The sequence below is a fragment of the Lutjanus erythropterus genome, chromosome 14 (assembly GCF_056507025.1).
Source record: "Lutjanus erythropterus isolate fLutEry1 chromosome 14, fLutEry1.hap2, whole genome shotgun sequence".
In the NCBI taxonomy this organism is placed as follows: domain Eukaryota; kingdom Metazoa; phylum Chordata; class Actinopteri; order Lutjaniformes; family Lutjanidae; genus Lutjanus; species Lutjanus erythropterus.
In genome coordinates this window covers 17,715,079-17,739,865 of record NC_139330.1, presented here as the reverse complement: position 1 = coordinate 17,739,865, position 24,787 = coordinate 17,715,079, and the positions used below count along the sequence as shown (strand labels likewise).

Sequence of the window (24,787 nt, the reverse complement as noted above, 5' to 3'; positions counted from 1 at the left end):
TGGACTCATTGACTTTGATGCCCACTGCATAATTATGGGTGTTTTATTAAAAGGCTGGTATATTATTCTGGAGTCAGTGTGGCCGTCAGTAAACCTAACCTCTCCTGGGAAAAGGCCTCAGCAACCACATTGAAACAATATTTCAATTAAGCAGGCGGCCATCAACCTCGACAGCAGAGCAAAAGAAGCCGTAGTGCCATAGAGGGCGGGTTGGTGTGGGTTATATGATACAGATAGTTAATACTACAAGATATTCAATACACCGCACCTGCTATTACCTGTTGGCTCCCAGTGGAAGTTACTATTGAAAACAGGGGACACTTCATAGGTTGGAAAAAAACTGTAATTTCAGTGTGTCTGCGTCTCATCTGTATCTGGGTCTCTGTCGCTGTCTCTCTTTCCACAGCATGAGGCAGCCAGCCAGCCACGGTGCTATTCCAGCCGCTGTCAATCAACAGGCTATCATAGCCTTTGATGACAACGTCGTGTCGCGGCGAGAACAGCAGCTGTCTCTTATGAGAAGTGCTCCCAGTCAATCTGTTAGCGGGCCAATCCAGGCTAACACAATAGCCAGTTAGGAGCAGCGTGTGAAAGGCCTGTAGGATTTAATGGGCTCAGATGATATATCGCCCAGACTCTGTCCCTCAGAAATAAACACACAGACAGCTTCAAAAAGTGGCCAGAAAGAGGTCTGTCCATTTGATGACAAGAGTTTTAGATAGAAGTGGCAGTTAAATTCTTGAGGGGTCGATGATGATGCAATATCAAGATGATACGAGTGAACAGATACGTCATTATTTGTATCTGTATCTGTTCAACCAACAAATTTATCTATCTCTGTATCTGTACTTGGATGGAAGACTGGAAGTAGGTGTGGTTTGTACTAGATGTCATGTTTAATCAGGCAAAAGTTGTATTTCTAATCTGATAATTACCGGCAATGCAACTGTTATGCCTTTAAAGCATCTAAATGATTTAACATAAAATGCATTTCCTCATCCTCATACTGTCACTTTGTCTTTAGGTAAACTAAGTTTTATGAACTATCTGAAGCCCACCACCACCTCATGAAAAATCAGAAACTGTGAGGTTTTATAAATGAAAAGATTCTGTTTTGCATTGGAAATATAAACTCTACATTAAAGACATACAACAGTATCAGCTAAATAATCTTGGTGCATTAAACCATTGATTAATTACGGTAGATTTGATCTTTTTGAACTATGTCGAAGTAAACATGGAGTTGATGTTTTCTGAATAATAACAAGCAACTTTGGAAAGCTCTTTCCATTGCGTTAGTTGTACTTTTCCGAATAACGTATTGGATCCAGATGCGTCTCTACAACATGATTCAAGTACTTAGTTAAAGCTGACCAAATTTGAGAAAATAAATTCTAAAAAGTAAATAAATTTAAATCAGTGGAATTTTATGTTTTAAATATTTTAATCCACAAGAAAGAAAAGCTACAAACAACAAACAACTGACTGATTATCATTATTATCATTTAGTATTATTACGTGAATTAAAGTGTAATCTGTGTGTCAAATGGCAGTTTACAGTGTATTTTCAGGACATTTGGGTGCATTTAAAACTCTTTCGATGCTGCCTCCATCTTTATCAGCTGCAACAGCCTGAACATGTAGCCTCTGTTGATTATGGAACCAAATTCGAGTGTTTTTTAATATCTGGAGGATGAGGAATGAGTAACATTTGGACAATAGTTAAACAGATTCTCTTGGGTGGTGAGGTGGGACAAAGGGGGATTTGGAAAAATGGGATACAGTATTTTAAAATGCACTATAAGTATGATGTGCTTGGTTTCATTTTAACTAAAAAACTTCTGGAGAGCAGTTAGGGAGATGCCATGAAACAATATGCAAATATGTTTCACGCACTGTGTTTGTGTTCTGTGTTGAGCTTGACCACCTTGCTGCAGATGTCTCCGACCTGCTGCAGCTGTGTGCGTGTGAGTGTGTGTGTGTATTCTTTTAGGGATCAATCTAGCGTGAGTCAGATTGTACCTGTCACAACAGAGTAGCTCTGGGAGACGCTGGAGGCGAGGTCGGAGCTGGCGCTGGTGGAGAGGCTTGGCTTCACGTCTTCCAGGCCGGTGTTCAGGGACGGGAGAGAGTACTCGTTCGCCTGTGGACAAATACACAACAAATGCAAAAAAAACATATGTCAGTGGAGAAATGCGCAAAAGAGCAGTTCACACAAATAATTTCACATTCCAGCAGATTGTGTCATGATCTGTTTAATATTGCTCATGCACTGCATGCAAGCCCACTTTGGTGCCAGATTTAGAGCAGATTCAGGAGTCTATATATGAAATATGTCTGAAGGAAACCCCTGGTGATCTGAGGAAGCTGTCTGTGATCCTCTCACTGTGTTTCCTTCTGAATATTTCTTGCGAGCACCTCCACACCCCCCCCCCGCCGTCCTGTCCCCGCTCCCCATGCTTTACCAAGACCTATGATGTATGCATGCATTAGGGCTTGTCTGAGGAGAAGGCAGAAAGGGAGAGCGGGATGAGAGAGGGATTGGGAGAGGAGTGAAAGGACGGGGTGTCAGCTGGCTCTTTGTGCTCCACTGCAGTCATCCCTGTGACCAGTCAAGGGAGGAGACATTCAGGGCTTTGTTACAGGAGAGACATGTGGTGTGGTTTTTTAAAGGGGAGTACAACCTCAAAATCAACCTTTGTGCTCTGCCTCTAGGATGAACACATAAAACTGGGTTAATAAAATGATAAAATAGTGTGGATTGTTTTGCACCTTTTATACTTTTATTAGTATTTTTTACTTTATATTGGAGGTTTTCTTTTCAGTTGTGATAAAACACACTGCTGCAGCCATCTTTCAAAAGAAATGCAATACTCTACTGCACAGCGCCAGAAAACTTAAAGGGACAATTTGCCTCAAAATCAAAACTACATGTTTTTCACTGTACACTGAGTGGAAATAAACCATGACAGGGTGATGCAGGACCCTGATGAGCATCAGCCTGCTAAACAGAAATAACAGACCTCAGAATGCTGTAATTCACCAATCACAATCAAGTATTTCACTAAGACATGTCATTTCTAATGGGATTAAATGGTATCCAGCTTCTTATGCTCAAAGTGCAAAAAATGCATTTGAAAAACTTGACACTGGTGTCTCTTTCTAGAGATGTTGTGAGCAGTTTCATGTAGGAACTACTTTCACTCTATAGAACCTACTTTCTTTTTTACTAGAAATAAAGTAAGTTCCTACAGAAAACTGTGGTTTTAAAATGTGTGGGTTTTTTTTGGCACTTTGAGCACCACAGACTCAGTGGCATTTAGTTCCAAAACTCTGCAACTCACACCAAAATAATCTTGATGCATGCATATTACCATAGATAAAGGAAAGATATCTTTTGATTTTGGGGTGAAGTGTCCCTTTATTGTAAGGATCAACCACCAACTAGTCTCTTTAGTATTTATTCCCTTTAATCTGAGGTTAAGACTCTGCTCGCAGCTGTGATGAATCCGGTTTGTTAATGAGATGACACTTCCTGACCTGACTCTTCTTCTTCCTCTTTGAAAGGATAAGTGTGTGTGCGCACATTCTGTGTGTGCGAGTGTTTGCATCAGGGTGCGTGTGTGCATCTGTTTGTCTCAATGGGACTGGGGTCCCACAGGGGCGAGCTGGTGACCCCAGTCTTGTCTGCCTCTATCCCAGATAAACTCTAATTGTCTGCTTACAACTGTTCCCTGGCACTAGGCTGGATGTTCCTCTCTATTCCGCTGGGCCTCAGCAGCACAAGAGCCATTTTGTCATGCAGATGGGCTGTGGGCAGGGCTGGGCAGGGCTGGGCGGAGGGCGAGTGGCGAGCACAGAGGGGCCTGAATGACCTGACCACATGGCTGCCAGAAGTGTGGGAGGGATGAGGCCTATTCAGCCAGGCCTCTTCAAAATGGCTTTTTAATGCCCTGACGCAGACACCAGACAAGCCCCTAATAGCCTAATATCCCACCTTTTCACCAGTTTAAGAAAAGGAGGGGGTGTTGGAAACAGGGAGAAAAAAGGAGGCGCGCGGAAAGAGTGCAAAGCGGCCTGATTAATATTACATTAAATTAAAACTGATTTTTCTGGACCATTCTGATGCCGTTTTTCTCCCCCCTCCTCCACCTTCCTCTCGCCTTTTTAATACCTTCTCCTCCACTCTTTGTGATTGCAAGTCATTTCCAATTCGTTTTGGTATTGATCTTGCCGTAGAAATCACTTTGGTAATTAGCTGCATTAGGGGCTGTATAGCGGGCTGAGGGGCTGTCCCTCTGATTTATCGCCGCTGTAATTCCCCGTGATCGCGCAGAGATGAAAATGAACTCAATTAGGGCACTGCTAAGGCTGCATGGGCACCCACATAGAGTTCCAATGGAAAAATTAATAGTCTCGTGTTGTTTAACAGTCTAATGAATGTAAATAAAGGTTATCCGCTGTAATAGGCTGTAGGCTTGTAGGTTGCTTTGAGCAAGAAGTTGCACAGACCTTTTTGTCACCTGTGTCAGGACGTGTACCACTTAATTCACTATATGATGCTGCAAATCAATGTAAATTATTTTACTGTTGACTACCACAACTTAAGGGGAAAATTTGGCCCTTTTTACGTGGCTGTCAAGTAGTGTTGATAGTAAATGTAGTCAGCTGCTCAGTGTGTACTACTGTGTATTGACCAATAAATCTGCCAACCTATACATATTCATAAAAGTGCCCTCTACGGTGCCCTTACAGTGGAGAAAATGTGATAAAATACCCTCTATGGTGCCCATACAGTGGGGAGAATGTGATAAGGAGCCAAATAGGCTGCCCCACATGCTAGTTTGCCTCTATGAGCCTTTAAATGGTTAAATAGTTAATTTTTCCATTTGTGTTTTTATTACAGAAATATAGTCGTTGCTGTATTTTAAGTCACATAATTAAACAATTTTAATTAAACCAGGGTTTGGAACTGTTTCACCATGAATGCATCACAACTTTTGTTGTGCTGGTGCCCCACTGTTTACAGCTGGTGTCATTATTATTTTTTTACATCCCTGACACTCAGACAGGCTCAGTCTGACACTGCCTGTCTGAGCTATTACTTTGTTGGTCAAAATGTAGTGTTAGGTGACAAAAATACTCATCTAGCACTTCTCCTAAGGTGGAGACTAGAAATCCAAGCATAGTTCTCCTTTTACCATCAATACTGACTGGTTATCCAAATGTACATTGCCAAGTTTTCTCTTTATGGACAGACAGGAAGAAAGAAACCTGCGCAAAAAGATGTAGGCCTAAATATCATAGGATGTAGAAAGAAATCTTTGTGGCCGACCTGCTCAGGTTTGATGTGTTCGGAAGTGGGGAAGACATCAGGGTAAGAAGGACGTTCAAACACGCGGTCCAGGGCCTCCAGCTGTTGCTGGGTGAAGGCGTCTGCTCGCAGGTGCTTCCTTAAACTCTCCACGCTGCCCTGAGAGTCGCTGCCAGGGCCTGAGCCATCAGAGCCATCTAGAGAAAAAGGGGGAGAGGAAGAAGGGCAGATGGGGAGGGAAGGAGGGAGGGAGGGTGAGAACATTCTGCATCAGGGCACAGCTCCAGTCTTTTTGCCTGATATTATTCTAGGAGAATGTTTTTTCTGAGCTCAACGGGTGTGAGAGTGATGGCACGAGGAGCAGGAGTAAATTCAGGGAGACCCACCAGCATGCTTGCCTTTTATCTCCCTCTCACACACATTCACTCAGTCAAGCAGCCTCCCCCCGCCTCCACCTCTCCTCGTGGCCACCATCAGCACGGTCATCATGTGATAGGTCTATGGTAATTGATGGATTACCTTCAGTGCAAATATATACTTGTAAGGGAGAGCGTGTGTTTCAGGAGGAGAAAGTAGGGCTGGCGATTACATACAGAGCCTCTCATTCTGCCAGCGGGAAATGGAGAGCCATTATTTAACTGCACTATTTCCTCCTGAACATATTACCCTTCCCTCTCTCTGTCTCTCCTTCTCTCCCTCCATCCCCCACATATTGCCTGTCTTCTGGAAAACAGAATGGAGTGGGGACGGCACTCAGGGCCGAATGAGGACGGGGCGTTGAGGGCAAGCGTATGCATTTCCTCACTCGGTCACACTCTATATAAACAAATGAGCCTGTGCCTCCCTCGTTCTCCTGATCTCTGACCCTATCAACTCGGCCAGCTAGGGAGCCCGCCGCCACTTGCCGCTGCTGCAGCTCTCCCTTATGCTCACTCATCAAGTCCTGAACACTGGAAGAAAGAAAAAAAAAAATCTGCAGCTAAAACCTCCAGCCAGCATCCCAGGAACCTCCACTCCACTGCCACTGCCACCCTCCCTTCCTCCCTATACCCTGCCGCCAACAGCGGATGAGGGCTTTAGCTCCCATACAAATCTGTCATTCTAAATTTGCAGCAGATTATGTTCTCTCCTGGGCGAGCCAGCGGTGATATATGATATGCAAGGCCGCTATTGATTGCCTGATCCGCCGGCAGAGGAGGGAGGCGAAATGAACTTGGAATGAACATCATGCCTCAACTCATTGTGCGTATAATACTCTACTTAATCCCACATTTTTCTGTGCTATGGAATTCAATTGATCAATCATGTTCCACTGATGGTACCATTTCAGGGGCGTTATTGCCATTCTGCTCGGCTGCTTGACCTTTTTTCAATGGCTGAGGCCAGAGGATGAACCCGACTCGCACCAAGAAATAGATCCATGGAGAGAATGGAATAGAGGACTGCAATTGGGTATGAGGGTGTGTGCATGTGTGTGTTTTACTGCTAAAATATATTGACTTTAGCTTTGTGTAACATTTATGAAGGAATTAGTTTTTTTCTCCCAACATGTGTGTTTTTAACAGAATATTTTAGCACAGGCTTTTTCCCTTGGGTGGAGGTTTGAGGGTGCTGCTGCTGCTGCTGCTGGAGCAGCATTAGTGTTGCTGTATGAAACTCAATTGTTGTCAGTGGTACAGAGGAAAATGGAGTCATTAATTACCTCGTATCAGCTGGTCGGAGAAAAGAGGCAAGCTCGATCAATAGCAACTGTTTGTCATTCACTCTGGAGGAGCGTGCTCATACTCAGCACCCCCTCACACACTTTCCTTCTGAACTGGCTGTAAGAAGACATACATTCTCATCACAGGATAGTTTTCGGTGCCTTTTCTGTGATCAAAACTAGAGCCAGACTAATATATTGGCCCACGATGTTATCTGCTTGATACTGGCCTATCACATCATCTATAGTGGTATCAAAGTATATGTTGTTCAGTATGCTCCAATATGAAAACTTTTTTACATTAACAGAACATTATGCAGATTGTTTTATTTTTTAGCTTTACTGGTAGCATTTTATGTGTATTTGATCCTTTTTTACATTCAAGTTTAATATGTGAGGGATAATGTACAGCGAGCAAGCCATTATTCTGGAATAAACAACAACATGGTGATGCAGGACATCGATGCTAAGTGGAGGGCTCTTGAATCATCCTGTAGGGGCTTATTTTGCGATTATGACCCACTCATTGTACATTATCTCACTTATTACATGGCTACTTACTGAGAAAAATCAATAATTTCACACAAAATATTATTTTTAAAATGACTTTATGGATTTAAAAAATATTTTATTGCTTCTCCAGCGTCTAGGATCAGAATAGCATCCGTAGCAACGCATGCATGCTTATGCATATATTACTTCTTAGTTAAATTTTTGATTCTGATTGGTCTATTACAGCATTCTAAAGTCTGTTATTTATATATCACAGACCACTGCTATGAACGACCGACTGTCACTATGCACACAGTTCTGATCATGAACTTCAGAGGAGCAATAAAATAATTTTCAAATCAATTAAGTCAATTTAAATTGTGTCTAATTATTGATTATTTTTAAAAGTAAGTAGCTGTGTAATAAGCAGGATAATGTACAGTGAAGTCTTTTACCCCCAAATATTGACATTGGCTCCAAACATCCAATATTGACCAGGTTCTGATCTAAACATAAAGCAAAGCCTCACCGCCAAGGTTAAAAAAAAACATTGGAACATGCTAATTGACTGATAGATATTCTAACACACGGACAAACAATAAACAACTAAATTAATATTAGCAACACTGATGTTGTTAAAGGTTTGTTTAAAGACTGAAGTAAAAGTAATGATAAGTAATGATTTAAAAACTGGAGTAAAACAGGCCTAATTTCTCAAATACACACATTTTTTCCATTTCTAATTCTTCAGTTATATATGTGAATATATATCAAATTTATGTGGTCAAAGAATTACTGATTCGGCTTTTAAATAGAAATTCTAGTAAATCATTTATTTTCAGAATTCGCCATTAGAGGTTCGTGTTTGACATATATCATAAGATAGCTGCAATAAATCAGATTCATCCTTTGACAGTCAGTGTGTCAAGTGGAGTGTGAAGCCTGACTGTCAGATCGCCTGCGTATGTGTGTGTGTGTGTGTGTGTGTGTGTGTGTGTGTGTGTGTGTGTGTGTGTGTCTCATTGACTGGCTTGTTTCATTTTCTCAGTGTTTCTTCAACCCCTTTGGGTGTCTCAGCAGGTATTCTCTTATCACTCCCACAGCACCAGCTGACTGCGTCTCTTCGTTTTAACACCAAAGTGTGGGGAGACAAACCGAGATAAAAACAAGACTCTCCAGCAGTGACACTCACACATCAGCCCTAAATCAACGCACTTTCTGGTGAATACTTTCTTTGATCAGCTTGGACAGACGGACACCGTTTGACCTCGCTGTGTCCAAAAGTTATAGGCCTATACTTTATTTTGACTGTAGAGCTTTGCACCAAACTGAAACCTCCAAACGCAACCTACAGTCATGAAATTGCAAGTTCTTATCTAACAACACTGTGATAAAACAATCTAAAAGTTGCTGTAATCCTTTCACACTCATGCACTTTCAGCCATGTGTACACACACACACGTACAGAGGTAACCAATGGCAGCAGCTACTGTGAAACAGACTACAATGGTATCAAAAGCTTGTTCTGTTTTGCTTTGTCTCTGAGGGGGATGTTAACGTCCTGCGGTGGCATGGTGGCACTTTATGTCCTTCTTTCATCTCCCCTGTTCCTGTGATAAGATAACTCAGAGCGGAGCAGAGGTGGGGGCTTGTTTGAAAGGCAAATGAATTCCCGCACACACTCTCTCCGTAAATCAATGGCACGGGGTTTTCCGAGATCAGAGGCTGCGAGTCCTCTGCTGATAGGTGAAATGATGCTATCGCAAATTGTGGATCATTTGTTGATGTTTTTAAAAATGCAGTTATGCTTGAAAAAAAAAAGGAGAGAGAGCACAAACAAACTGGTATACCCAGAGGGTGAACACTCCTCCCCTGTAAGCTAGCTATATTTATGAAAGCTCTGAAGCGGAAAGGAGAGAGGTGGGTGGGGTGGGGGAGACAGAGGGAGAGAGGCAGCAACACTGCCATGGCTGTTAAGATCCTGTTATGTTGTGGCGTGTTTAAGAGCTTTATTAATTCGATTTAGCACCACCAACCAGTGTACTGACTGTCAGCAGGCATGGCGATGCTTATTTGATATTTGCACTCCACTCACTTCTAGCACTGAGGCTGTGTCGATAGCATTTTGAAGCACTCGAGTTATTTTATTTACTTTGACTTTAAATTCTCAGATCCAGACGGAAAGTTTATAATAAATAAATAAAAGTACACGACTGTTTGGATACAGTTTGTGAGTAACATTAATACGAGGGTGGCTGCACTTCAGATTATAGAGTGAGTTGGCCTTTAATTGCAAGGTTGGTGGTTTGATTCCCTGCCAATCCTGTCCACACATCAAAGTGTCCTTGAGACACTGAACCGCCGCTTTGTGGCAAAATGTGGATTTGGAGACTATTGCAATATATTCTAGATGATATACAGTATACAGTATATTATATATTTACTATGTCCTTAAACAAAGCAGATCGTTACACTGCAAAAATGTGCATGTTTTATTTATTCAAGTTAATTAAACTTAAAAATTTCTTTCTTTTTTCTTTTAAATACACTTCAGAAAGTATAAACATGAGTTCTTCTAACTTGAAGTCTTTTATCTTGAATGAATGCACTGTACAGAGTTCAATCAGCTCTTTAAATTTGATACAAAGACTGCTTTCCTGAACACTTCAAGATAAGTCATGGTTTGTTGTTTCCACACTCGTGAAAACACTGCAAATATGTTTTCTCAAGTACAACTGAATTAATATTGAGTTTATTTGGTTAGAAAAGTTTGTTTGTTTTGAGTCATTACAAAATTACCTCAACTAACCTTTTCAAAGTCAGTCAACTTAAAACAAATAGTTTATTTTTACAGTGAAGAATAATAAAACTTTATTAAAAATACTTTTTCCAGTTAACCCTCTCCCTCGGTAGTATGACTCCATTCCCATCTCTTATTTCCTTTGTCCTCCTCTGCCTTCATCTCTACCCTCCTCTGGACCAGTCTGTCGTTTAGCGTTCGCCACCCTGTGTGTGGCGAGTATTTGTGGAAATGCAATTAACGTATCCCGTCTTTTCTCTTGCCTTTTCTCCCTCCTCAAGCTGAGTAATGCACCGCTCCATTAATTCTCGGCATCGCTGCCCGTAATTGACTTTTCTCTGACATGATTCCTCTCCATTGAGTGAATTCCCTCTCCTTATATTTTTGTGACGGATCTCATTGTATATTATTTACAACTATATTGTTTGTGGGGTCTCATGCAGCCATGTCACTGAATGCGAATGGTTAACAAACCACAAGACTTAAAGAGAAGAGGGGGGGCGATAAGAGGAGAAATTAAATGTTGAAGAGAAAGAATGACAGAGATAGAGCAGAGCAGGAGGAGGGGGAGAAATGCAATGTCGACCCTTTTGTGTCCTCCTCTACTGTCGGGGCCCTAACAGCTTCTTGTCTCTATGTTACGCTCTGTGGCCCCTCTCAAACCTGGGCTTTTCTCTCGCACACACACCCCATCAGGGCCATCATGGTGCTCATGATTCCATTTATTTCTGTCTCGCTCTGGATGCATTTATTTTCTAAAGTGATCCTCTATTGACTCATTGTCATGGACTGGCTTGACTAGCCAACCAGTGTAGGCCCAGGTTCAAATCCATACACTAACTGATTCAAACTCCACAAATGGGTCATATGTGTTAAAAGATACACACCGGACAATCTCCAAAAGGGCCAAATATCACATTTGAACAAATCAAAACAGCCACTGTATTCATTTTTCCTCAAGCTATTGAACAAGGTTGATATGACTCCGGCTGCTGCGTGCCATCCTTCTTTTTATGTCATGAATGAACAACCTGCTGGGCCATATTTTTTTCTCCCCGCTCACACACTCATCAGCTCCTTCTACACTCATCCCACACCCACGCTACAATCACAAGTTATGACCTTTGCTTTCTCCATCTAATTTATCACTGTAGCTCCCAACTGCCTGTCCTCCCCAAGAGCTGCACTGGGCTCCATCCAGGACGCAGTAAGCCAGCGATGAGAGAAACATACACTTAGGTCACATCAACCTGACTGAACACAGCAGCAAGGTCAGGAGGAAGCTGTCACTGCGTGCTAAAATGAGGAAAACACTGGATTTACATAAAACTGCTGCCCTTATAAAAACAGCATTTCCTTTACAAAGAGAACAAATTAGAGAGGATATGTCTCACATGATAATTATCTTAAAATCATGCTAGCAATGGATTGGATGGACATGTAACAGGATTACATCATTTGAATACAAAAAAGGGATTCCATTACAATTCAGTTTAGGATCTGATAACAGATGAGTAAAACTGGGGGATTATCAGTAGGATTACAATTTTAAAATAGCACGTTACACTTAAGTGTAACGCGTCCTGGCCTCTGATGAAAAAATACTTTTACCTGGACCAGTATTTTGTCTTTAAATCAGAAAAGAGGAGAACAGAACACAGAACAGTAACACTTCTGCCATAAATTGTGGATATACTGTCATCTTCCAAAGACTTGACATCTAATCTAAATAAGTATTTACAAGTAAGACCAACCTCTAATGTTAGCCACACAGACCAAATGCTATCAGTAGCTACACAGACCAACTGCTAACATTAGCTACACAAACAAACTGTGCAGACCAGCCACTAGTGTTATCTGCACAGGCCAATCGTTAATACTAGAATACTACAAGAACTACTACTACTACAACTGTTAGGCCTACTGCTACAACTGAAAAATATTTTGGGTGGTGTGTGGGTGAAAACAAGCTCCAGAATAATTTTATGGCGGTTTATTTTAAGTTTTAGTATGAATAGCTACCGAACAAAGAACATGTAAATTTGCTTAATTACTACTTTTAATCTAAACTAGCATTTGCATATAAGAAAGGAAGGAATAGCTGAGCAAACAATTAATAAACACGGAACAAAAATAATTTTATTTGGTATTTAAATAATCCAAAAGTAATCAAGTTACATTACTTTAACATTATTAGGGATTAGGTTACTGACTGCATTTTTAAAAAGGCAATTAGAAATTATATTGGAATACATTTTTAACCCTGCTCAAAATTATCTTCGAGAAACAACTGGAACTTTTTCAAACAAGTGCACAGACTTCTCGTGCTATTATACACATTTGACAATCACACAGCAGTTGTCACCCAATCCTCTCTGCCTTTTCTTGGCTTCCACTTCCACCATAGGTTTAAATGACTGAGTGAGAGCATGCTGTACAACAGGCTAATTTCCCCACTTCACTATTAATGCATTTGGCAGGAACAACATTCCATTTCCTGTAATGAGATACACAAATAAATCTGGCTATGGATAGATCCAGGGTGGGGTGGTGGTGGAGGTGGTGGTGATGGTGGTGGGAGGAGGAGGAGGAGGAGGAGGAGGAGGGGGGTTGGTGGGGGGGCAAAGGAGGGGGCGCATTGAGACGCATTCTCCCAGCACTGGCATAATTGGTATCGCTGCTTGCAGACATGCAAACCAATCTCTCCACAGATAGGGTTGAGACTCTCTCTTTTCCCCCCTTAAGGCTATTTCTTTTGTCTTTTCGATAGCTTGCACATCCAAGATAGAGGGTGGGAGGGAGGGGGGGAGATGTTAATTTGTGAATTAATAGCTTTTCTCTGCAGAATTGCAAATTCTTTTAAATGTCACTATGTTCACTGTGTGAGGAGCATCTGAAGCCGCAGAGTTACAAACACACACATTCCCATCCTGTGCATAGGTGTGTATGAATGTATGCACAAATTCTAAAACTAATCCTTGCTCAACTCTCATCCTGGCTGCCAAGAAGACCTCCTTCTTCCCTCCTCCCCTCATGAACCCACTTTTTTCCCTCTCATTCCCCTGCTCTGTCTTTCTTCTTCCTCCTCCCATCTTCACTCGAAGCCGTCCAGTGTAACATGCTACTTTTAATTTGCAATAACACATGACAAGGACAGATTAATGGCTCTTATGGCACCTATGTCCCTGAAGCTCGTCTTACGGGGACCCGGTGTACATAACGCGTGTCACACTACATTATCTCTACAGCCCTCCAGTAATGGGGACCTTTTTCTTCCTCAAAGGGCAACCGCTGACTTCAGCCACTATACCGGGATCACCACCATCACAACACCAGTGGTACAAAGACTGCAGTGCTTTTTTTTTATGTTCGTCAAATTATCACAGTGTAGGCACAAACATGATGCTTTCAAGCTTCAAATCTTTGATTAGTTTGCAGACATGCAACAGGGTCCAGTGAGTAAACGTGAAAACTATTTGCTGCGCCGGATCTCCCCTTTTTTTTAATTCAATTTACCCATTTTTATATTTACTGAGTTGTCTGACAAAGTAACGTGTTAACATTTTTGCTAAGGCTGCAACTAATGATTATTATCAGTATCGATTAATATGCCATTTTAACAATTAATCTATTAATTTAGTCTCTAAAATGTTAAATAATTGTGAAAAGAAATCTGTGAAAGATTTCCCAGAACCCAACATGACATCTTCAAATAGCTTCTTTTGTCTAACCAACACCACAAAACCCAAAGACTTTTCATTTATTATCAGACATAACGAAGAAAAGCATTTTTTTTACATTTTTGCTTGAAACAATAACTTAAGGGATTAATCAATATTCAAAATAACTGTTGATTAATTTCTTTCGATTGAATAATTTTCTGCTTTGACACAGTCTTGACCAGCTTGAGTGCAATATGGTTTGTTTTGTAAAATAACAACAATGCTGAAGTAATTTTAAAAATGTGTGCCATTGAAAATTACCATAAATAACCAAACATAAAAGCTGCGTTTTTTTTTTTTTTTTTTTTTTTTTTTACATCAAATTAAGGGGAAATTCCAGATTTAGAATCAATAAAAAGATAGTCGTTGTTAAAAATCCACAGCTATCTTTGCCTGATATCAATTCTAAATGAGCTACATTGTGCATTACTGTATATTGAACTGCATGCCATTACATGGAAAATGGGATTTTCCACAGTTACTTTAGCTTCATTTATTTTAATTTCTCGGGAGATTATTTATTGGGAAAAAATTCCCTACCCCCCGCGTCATCCTCATAAACTCATAACACTGCAAGAGCAAAAACAGCAATTGAGAGGAAAGTGTTGTCATCTGATTGACCAAAGCAAAAGAGAAGGTTGTCTAACTTCAACTTACAATGTCCTATTTTCCTTCCATCCAAGTGGTTGCCACTCCAGAGAACTAAAGAGACAGAAACATAAAAGAAGGAAGTGCCCTGTTTTGATGAGTGCTCTTTGAGATCATTTTCAACCATATCATACCATCAGCCACCTCAAAGCACACACAGAAACACACACACACACACAGGCACAGAGGCACACACACACACACACACATACAGCCCCCTCCCTGCCTCCACCGGTCTGTTCCTACACCTGTTCAGGCCTCCACCAGGGACATGTTAATTCATAGGCATTAAAAAAGCCAATTGTTTGCAAAACCGATAATCTATTAGCCCTCGGGCCGTGTGTGTCCACTCTCTTGCCTCACTGAGGAATGAGAAATTCTGGCTTGGACCGGATAGGCCTCCACTTAATCTTTGAGCATATCTAGGCCTGTTTTCTTGCCAGTCTCCTGGTAGTAGAGTCTAGTGTAAAAAAAAAGACTTTGTTATTGAATATTTTAATGCTGTTCAGCACCACAGCATAAAATATAATTCAGTCAGAATGTTAAGTAACTGACTGATAGTATCAAGCTTCTTTTTCTGCCTTTTTGTTATATTATAAGAATGAAAGCGAGGAGCAGCAGCATTGATGCCTTGCCAAGGGGGATTAGAGTTGTATGACAGCTATATGGGATATCTACAGTACATCTGAGCATGGTATAAAATTGAGATGCAGCTCTGTAGGCGTATGGTAAAAACGCAGGGCATCAAGAAGCTGATTGAATCGCAACACTCTCTCAACACTCACCCTGCCTGATATACAACATAACAAGTCACTGGAGACGGCACACAGAAACACACTTGGCTGCAGCGCTGTCATAAATGCCATCTTCTTCACACACAAGGAGAAAAAGTAGGAGACGAGTGATGGGGAGAATTAAAAAGGATGGAAAACAAAGGGATCTTGTGTCTTCCTTACCATCGTCTCGTTTCCTCTTCTCGCCGTTGGAGCGGGGGATACCCAGGATGCCGTTGATGGAGTAGGATCCTACGGGATCGTTGGAGGCGCTGGTCACAGGGGGCGAGGCTGTGCTGGGCACTGATGGAGAAAGCTCAGTTAGTGTGTGTGTGTACAGTATGTGTGTGTGTGTTTATTCAGGTGCATTCAGGTGTTCATGTTCAGGTGTTCCTTCTAGTTTCCGGTTTCAGCAGCCCTGATTGGCTAATGTGATTGTGTGGTAATCTAGGGCAGCAATTTAAGATTATTTTCATTATTTTTACAATTAATCAATTAGTCTATAAGCTATTAAAAAATATAAAAAATGGTTATCACAATTTCTCAGAGCCCAAAGTGATTTTTTTGTCTGACCAACAGTCTAAAACCCCAAAACTCTTTATTAGGGTTGCAACTAACCATTAATTTCATTGATTAACCTGTCAGTTACTTTCTCAATTAATCGATTTGTTGTCTGGTCTACACAATGTCAGAACATGCTGAAAAATGTTGATCACTCTTTCCCAAAGCCCAAGATGACATCTAAATGTCTAAATGTCTAAAATGTCTAAAAATGTCTTATTTGGCCCGCAACATAAAGATATTCACTTACTGTCACAGAGGAAAAAAGAATCCAGAAAATATTCACATGTAATAAGCTGGAATCAGAGAATTGTTACTTTTTTCTTCAAAAATACTAATCGATTATCAAAATAATTGGCAATTGATTAATAATCGATTGTTGCAGCCCTTAAATTGCAAAGAAAAGCAACAATTTCTCACATTTAAGAAGCTGGAACCTGCAATTTTTTAAAGTCGCTTGAAAAAAGACCAAAACTATTACTCGATTATCAAAATAGTTGGCAACTAATTTTCTTTTGATCGACTAATCAGTTAATCGTTGCACCTCTACTGCAATGTGTGTGTAGCCTTCGTTCACGCTCACCTATGGTGTGACCGGGCGTGGAGAGCGGCGTGACAGATCCGTCAGGGGACGGGTGGAATGGCTGCTGGACTTTGGTGCGGATAATCCTGGTAAAGTGAACAACAGACACGGATCAATCAATACTGCTTGCAGAGCATGGAGATTTCACAGCAGCCCGGCCGCCCCGGGACACTTAAACACGGCACATCAGGTCCACTTACACCCGTGCATGTACAAGTGCTCCATGGTTTGGGCCGCTTGTATCCTCATATTCAGGCCCCTGTCACAAATAGCCAATCTCGGGGCTTTAGGGCCAATCTCCGTGCTCGTGTGTGGGGCTGAATGGGGGGCTGCCCCCTGAGATTGTGGATTCAATCTAGCTGGATTCTGAGGTTAGAAATATGATAAAGTCCCCACACCAGTAAGATGTGATGTGGCGGGAAAGTCTTCATTGCACTTTGGTCTGAATGATCTTGCAAACAAAGCATGAAATCACATCAATTCACCTCAATGATCAGCTTCACTGGCTCTACCTGGCCAACTCTAATAATCTCCCTCTCCTGCTCCCCACTCCCCTCTTTTCTCCTTGCTCGTGCTCTCTCCATCTCTCAAACCTGATCTTTCACTCCTCTCTCTCCCCAACCTCATCCCCTTTTCTCATTTCTGCTCCACTGTCCAATGTGCACTCTCTTTTACTGTACTTGCACAATCTCTCAAACCCCTCATCTCTTTCTTTCCCTCTCTCTTCTCTGATTCATTTCTTTATTCCTCTCTGTCACCTCTCTGGTGTCTGTTGTAGTTTATTTTTGGTCTTTTCGTTGCTCAGTGTAACACACAGGAATCCTCCGAGCTCACTGAGGATCAGAGCCTATTGATTGGGACTGTGGGATAGAAAAGTTGACGACGAATGGCAGCGAGGAACAGCAAATGCAAATGGTGATCTATAAATTATATGTGACAGGAAAGCAATAGTGTCTTATTGGCCCAACCTGAGACCACTGCTGAATCTTATGGATTTGAATCTCTGCTGCGCTTTGATATAATTAAATAAAATATAAAACAAACAGTCCCAATAACCTGAAAACTTTGACACAAATTAGAGACCGTGGAGATTTTAATTCTTAATGCTACTACAAGGAGTTTAAAACTGATTATGAAACAGTCTAAATTGAATACTTATATCTCTATATGAACAACATAAGCAAACAAGACATCACCTAGAATCGGCTGTTTCTATATAGTTATTCTCATGATGTTCACATTTTCCCAAGAAAAGTTATGTTAGCCAATTAAAAATAAGCAGGAGATATTTCTTTAGATCATTTTTTGACATAATATTTGTGATTTTGGTGGAGAAAACGCTGCTGCTTTTGTCCACATAGACTTCAAAAATCAACAAAATATGAAAGTTTTAAAACAGGAAGGTACAGTGGGATTTACACAAGCCCAGCTCAAGCTCTTATGGGACATGATCGCATTACATTAAAGCATGACTATGGTAATCTTTTGATTGACAGACGGACGTGAGATCATTGAATAACAGGCAGCGTTGTGTACCAACAGAAATCCCACAAGGAAGAAGCCCCTCTCGCTCGAGAGGTGTGACAAAAACAGACTTTTACAGACTGCAGATGAGGTGTTCACATGTGCATGCAGCATCCAGCAATGAGCTATCAATTCTGCATCAGGCAGCTACAGGGTTAACTTCCTCAGGGGCAAAAATGTACATCAGACTCTTTTCATTCCCCTCACTATCTCATGTGTCCTCCATACTCTCTCCTTCAGGCAGGGCAACAAAGGCTATCGCAGCCTTCTCCAGAAAACACACATCAATATTTTATTTGAATTTCTAACATCTCACCACAACAGTTATCTGACCTCATGACTCGAGGGAGCCTCATAAATTCAAGGACTTTGTTTCAAGTCTATGTTGTTGATATTGAATAAGCAATTTGGATGGGTGAATTAACGACTCCGGTGTTTGGATGTTGTAAAAAAAATATATCTCCAAAGAAAGATTAGAATGTGGATCAATATGATTGAAAGCCGCTTAGGACCTTCTGGGTACTGCCTGTGTCCACTGGGCACGGTGCAGCGGGTGGAAACTCCTCTCTGCGGCAACAAAACAAAGTGCAACCCAGTCTCTGTGTAATCTTTAATAATTCATGCAGGAAAAATGTGTTTAAAGCCAGGACATCCTCTTTAGTCAACAGAGCAGAGGTCAGACCCTTAACCACAGAGACCACCAGGGGTCCACTGTCTCTGTCTCTCCCTCCCCTGCCTGCCTTTAATACTTCTCTTCCTCACACTCCTCCTCCTCCACATCTTTCCCAATCCTCCTCTTAAGACCAGCAGGAAAATACAAACACACTAGACATTTTAAAATAGTCTGTAATGTGAAAATTATATACAACTATTAGTCTCATTATTTCTCAGCCAAGGATCCATTACAAGAGAAAATTTAACCCTTCGTGTGTGCTCCATGCAATAATTTGATGTAGCCTTTTTATACTTCTAGTTACTTTTCTGACAGAACAACACAAGACAAATGAGGTAGAAAGATATTATACATCTATTAAAATATCTGCAGCATGTCAACACAGAATACGCATGTAGAAAGAGTGTGTTTCCATCATTACCTGGTGACATTTGGGTGATAGATCCTTAACTGGCATGAGGACGATTCATATATTAAGAGTTATAGATCAATTAGAATGTAATCTATGAACTATTCTAGATTTTTAAATTAAAATATTATTTGTTGAACCATAAACCCCTTTGTTAAAAAAAAATATAATAATAAAAAAATCAGGATCATTTAAATGAATGAATCTGAAAACTTTTCAGCCCCCCCCGGCAGAGTGCCATAGACCCCTGGAGGTTCCCTGACCCCTATTTGAGAACCCCTGCATTAGTCAAGTCAGTTTTCTTAGTGTAGTGCCAAACATTATAGAAATGATCTCAGAGCACTTTTAAAAAAGACTGCACTCTTTATAATATTATTTACAGTTACCACCACGAGCAAGCACTAAGACGACAGTTGCAAGGAAAAACCTGCTTTATTACTGGAGTTTAAGTTAGTTAGTTAAATTTATTTCAAAATACTTGTGTGCATTGTTATGCTATTAAATAAATATAAAATAAACGTTCTTCAGTGTTAATATAAAGTTGGGGGACTAGAAACTTGCTTTTTGTCATGCTGTGATTTTTGATGCCATGCTTTTGTGCATTGCAACAAGGTCTGATGTTAATTATTGACATGCAGGCCAGCTTTGTCTCAAAGGACATTTTTTTTTAAATAGTGCTGTTCAAACCAAGCAGAAAAGTTTTCCAAAACTAAACTTCCACACACCCTTGAATACATTTTCCATGGTTTTTTGAACAACAGGTGAACGAAAGACCTGTTGAAATCATCCTTTCCATGGCAGCCTGATTTTAATATTTCTCTTATCTTCCCTCTCCTTTTTTGTAAAAGATTCATCCATCTCCTGCATTTAGCTGGATGTGTTATGAGACTCTCTTCAGCTCATTAAAATGTAATGCCGATGACCAGCTCTCTGGAACAGTGCCTCCTAACCAAAGTTCATCACTCGCAGCCACTATGGGGCTTTTTTCACTTTGCACACATGCACTGCTGGGGCTTTTCATCGGCGTCCTCTGTCTAAAGACACTTTGTCCATTGCTTCATGTGGAAAGGTGAAGGTGTAGGGTGTCTGCAGTGGAACAGAAACTCTTTTATAGTCCATTTACCCACAAATCAACACGGTTTTTGGACGGCAATTTGTTTTAGTCTAGAATTATTCTTTAATTAAACCGAATAATATTTATTATAGTGATAATAATAGTCTAATAATAATATGTGATTAAAACAGGAATAATTCAGAACTGTAAGACCACACTACTCGCCTAAATGCGTAATCTGTTGTCAGTCCACATTCACCTCGCTGTTGGAAAACAGAGCAATTGGTTTGGCAATAAAGAGGCTGCTGCCGCCTCTGTCGCAGTGTGGTCCGCGTATTGAACGACTTTGTTGGGTATTTCCCTCTGCCTCTGGATCTGGTTACGCGGTATTGATCGGTTTTTATCGAGACAGATGTGATTCTTCGTGGCCCCAGCCTCAGCCCCCGTGTGCTGGCTGTGTTGTGGAGGGCCGCACAGGGGATTGAATTGCACTTGTGAGACCACCCCGGATAGGCTCGGCTGGAACTTAAGATAAAATAGCTATCTGCTTATTGCGGAGCTGATTTATCCAATTTACGCATGGGATTTTTCCTCATTTTCTCTTACATTTATGCACACATTTAAATAAATGAATACAAGCCAGATTTCAGAAAGGATTCCGCTTTGGAACAGTTCGGCATGCTTTTTAAAAAAATAATAAAATCAAATCAATTTAATTTCCACCTACCTGTTGATGGATGAAACGCTGGGGACGGTGTCGTTGTCACACACGGCCTCAGCCAGTAGTCGGTCCCTTATCTCCCAGGCGAACATGGTTGGATTCTGGCGCTTATATTCTGCAATTTTATCCACCACTTTCGGAGTTGCAACCTTTGGTTTGGAGCCACCAATGACTCCGGGTTTAATACTGCCGGTTTCATAGTACCTGCATGGAGACAGAGGGAGTGTTCCTGAATGCATCCCTCCTTATAATTCAACAATCCAGTCTGATTGATGGCTTTAAATGTCATTTGTGTGGACACAAATCTCCGCCGACCTTCTGCAGTTACATGTAAAATTACCTACAAATATGATGGCGGCGTTTTTAATCTATTAATTGGTGTGGAAGTGTGCTGTTATATGAGCCTAACTGAGTGTCAGCTGTAAGGTGAACAGAGCGGATTTTTAAAACGAAAAGCAGTGTAATTAAAAATCACACAATATAAGCAGTGAGACGGACAGAACAAAGGACAGTTTGGACCTCATTTCCAGGTCTCCATGAGGTTACAGCAGCATGCACGACATGCCACCATGACCTATTGGTAAATGTTGGTGACAAACATTCAGTGTGTGTGGAATGAAATACCTCTGAAATGCCTTCTGATAGCTGAAAAAAATATATTTCAAAATATTATCTCACAGCATTTTGTGCTCTGAAGTAAAAATGATGTAGAGCTAATTTCTCAGCTTTAAAGTAGATGAAAAATATAGGAACGTAAAGAATGTATTTATGGTATTTTTCTAATGGATTATGACACTCAAATGTGAGTTTATAGCGGCCGTAGAGTGTGGTGTGAAAAGTCAGTTTTTAAGTTGGTACTTTGATGGTACTTTACACACTTTCTTTATCACCTCCAGTCTCCTATAATATTAATACAGCCTCATATTCCTGCAGGATATTTTTTATCCTTAATGTTTAGCTGTAAACTCTCCTCCTAAAATTTATTTCATGATTATGATGCTTTTCTCTCGCAAGGCTGCAGGTGATGGATAGAAAATCTCGGACGCAGAACTGCTGTGTTCAAGCAAAATAAAAAAAAAAGAGAGAGAGAAAGAAAAAGGAGAAAAAAATGACCTGCCTATATAACCGATGACTGAGGCTGAAATAGAGCTGGGTGCGCATATACGAGCTATAATAGAAGATTGATGTTTGACACACACAGCAAGGGCTCTGTTGGTTGGTTGGTGGTGGATCCCCTCCTTTTACCTGCCGAGGATTTTGCTGACACAGCCGTGACTGACCCGTAGCTGTCTGGAGATGTCGCAGGGCCGGACGCCCTGGTGGGCCAGCTCCACGATCCGCTGCCTCACCACGTCCGGGAGGGGTCTGCCGTTCACAAACACCCCGCCGAGCTGGTTCACACCGCCGTGCCCTGCGTGGGTTACAACAGCAGCACAGGGGAGCATAACATTACATACCTGCAGAGGACATATTTTCTCTTCATCTGGACTCGTTTTTTAGTATTTCATTCAATGGGCGAGATGTATGTGTTTTATTTTACTTGATTTATTTTTTTAATGTTTTATTTAGTTTTTGTTTAGTTAAATTACTGTTAACCTACACACATACAGTACAATGTACGTTATACCCACCCATATGAGCACACACATTTCAATTTTGGTCAACAGTCGTTGTTGCTGTATGAATTCTGAATTTATCTTTAGTGGATTTTGAAATAATAATAATAATAATAATAATAATAATAATAATAATAATAATCGTTGGGTAATATGTGATAGAAACTGAAGCGTAAAATCAAAGTAGGATTGTGCTGTTTTCAAATAAATAAAATAAGAAATAAAATTAAATAAGCAACATTAAATGTAAAGAATGTGAAAATAAATAAATAAATGAACCTCAGTGGCCCTTTTATTACCACAAAATCTAAAACTCTTCGGTCCCCTTGTTAACATTGGTCTGGTTAGGCAATATTTTCCAGGAGCATCTCCTCCTGCTGCAGCTTAACACATGTCGCCGATATTATGTTTCAACCTGTTTAATTTTCCTTGCACAATTATTGTAAATAATTGAAATGAGCTTTGATAACTCATATTACAAACGCGGATGGTGCGAATGAGGAGGAATAAATAATTTACACACAGCCCGGGTCTTCTTTACCCATATCGTATGGAGAAGGAAAAAAAAAACAAAGAAAATGAAACAGCTCAGTTGAAGAAAACTGCTTCATTTTTCAACCATCAGTTTTATTTTGAAATCTAAAGCGAGAGCTGGCGAATAAAGTGTCACGTTTACGTGCATTTACACACAGCAGTGCTGTTGTCTCTGTCATTTCACAGGTAATAAAAGCTTTGTATTTAAATTGGGAAGTTTCTGCTCGGTCACTTAAAGTTTAATAGCGCAAACTAGTCTACATTTACTCATTTTGATTAACACCCGAGTCCATAAAGCTTCACAAAACGAACTAAAAAATAAAAATAAGAACAAAAGTCCTGTGTTACCCATGTGAGCTTCAAAATAATGAAGGAATGTTCCTGTGTTAAAATATTTTAGTGTCTGCTGATTGTGTTTTTTCCTGCGTCCTAGCCTTATTTTTTATTATTATCAAAATCAACGTATTTTTTTTTATCTGTTTCAAATAACTCTAGCAAAACTTTGCCACTGTTTTAAAAGGGAAATGGGGCCCGGAAAATTGATTAAAGATACTAACATGTTTAATATTAGAAAACTGTGTTTATCTTCAGTACAGTAATAAATCGGTGGCAAATTACGAGCCTTAATAGACTTAAAATAATATATATATATATATATAAAGAGATCATGCATATTTTCTAACTTCTTGCTTTCCGTGTAAATTAAATATCTTCAATCTATTTTGTGCAGTAAATAAAGTGACAGCACAGACATGGTGTCGTGTAAAAACTTATTCAGTATACTCACGGTGCATCGCCGAGAAGGGGTCTGCTTTGCAGTGAATATCCATGGGATAGCAAAGGAAAGAAAGGTAATCGACTGAGGTCGCCGTTTCGCCTCTGTGGTGCAGCTTTAAAGGAGTAAAAAAAAACAACAACAAGGATTTCTCTTTTGGTGTAAAACAGTCCGTGTGGGAGTCCGCAGGTTGCAGCAGTGGTGAACAACTTCTAAGTTTTCCTCCTGTGAAACTCTGCAGAAGAAGCTTGGCTGTCAGGTGCAGAGCATGACCCACGCGTGTGCAGAGAGCGCACCAGTCGCAGCAACATGGACTCAAAGCGGCTCACTGTTTGTGTTTAAAGGACATCATGAGGAAAACAAAGCAGCAGCTGAGTGTCCACGGGTCCGCTCGGGAGTCTGCGGCCGAGAAATCCTTCTCCTCTGCCGGCGTGGAGGAGCGGCGCGGCGCGGCGGGCTCTGCTGTGCTGTGTTGTGCTGTGGTTTAATCAGATAGGGGCGGAGATGACAACAACATGGAGCAGTGTGTCCCCCTCTCCTCCAGAATGGGCTGTGCCTGAGCGAAGCTTTGGGCTGAGAATGAAACCCCTCTCCTTGTGTGTCTGTTTCTAAAAGCTGCAGTCCCACAGATCACCAGCCCACCCTCCCCTCCCCTCCACCCCCCCCTCTCCTCTTCTCTCCTACCTCCATCCCACAGATCCCCTCGCATAGAGATGGATGACTTGTCAGACAAAGGCAATAGATTCCAACACTTTGTGATTCGCCCACGTAAAAACCTGCAGCTCAAATGAGGAGGTCCCTGCATCCGACAGCCAGGAAGGGGAGGGAGACGAAATGGGAAATGATGAGACTTTGGGGTGAAGAATCAAGGAAATTAAAGGCAGGG

The 24,787-nt window shown here is 40.9% G+C and overlaps 1 protein-coding gene across 15 annotated transcripts in view; it reads right to left on the bottom strand.

Annotated features, from left to right (window-relative positions):
• pax2a (paired box 2a) overlaps positions 1 to 24,522 on the bottom strand; it is a 37,565-nt gene extending 13,043 nt beyond the window's left edge. The window contains exons 1-8 of one of the 15 annotated variants that reach the window (XM_084735190.1): positions 23,914 to 24,522; positions 22,222 to 22,399; positions 20,983 to 21,180; positions 16,596 to 16,681; positions 15,635 to 15,754; positions 14,688 to 14,732; positions 5,336 to 5,511; positions 2,023 to 2,143 (exon numbers count right to left, since the gene is read on the bottom strand). In XM_084735190.1, the coding sequence (XP_084591316.1) occupies positions 2,023 to 2,143; positions 5,336 to 5,511; positions 14,688 to 14,732; positions 15,635 to 15,754; positions 16,596 to 16,681; positions 20,983 to 21,180; positions 22,222 to 22,399; positions 23,914 to 23,956 (967 nt within the window). In that variant the 5' untranslated portion in view covers positions 23,957 to 24,522. The remainder of the gene's footprint in view (positions 1 to 2,022; positions 2,144 to 5,335; positions 5,512 to 14,687; positions 14,733 to 15,634; positions 15,755 to 16,595; positions 16,682 to 20,982; positions 21,181 to 22,221; positions 22,400 to 23,913) is intronic. The other 14 variants (XM_084735191.1, XM_084735192.1, XM_084735197.1 and 11 more) reach the window with 14 other exon arrangements.
• Between the last annotated feature and the right edge of the window lie 265 nt (positions 24,523 to 24,787).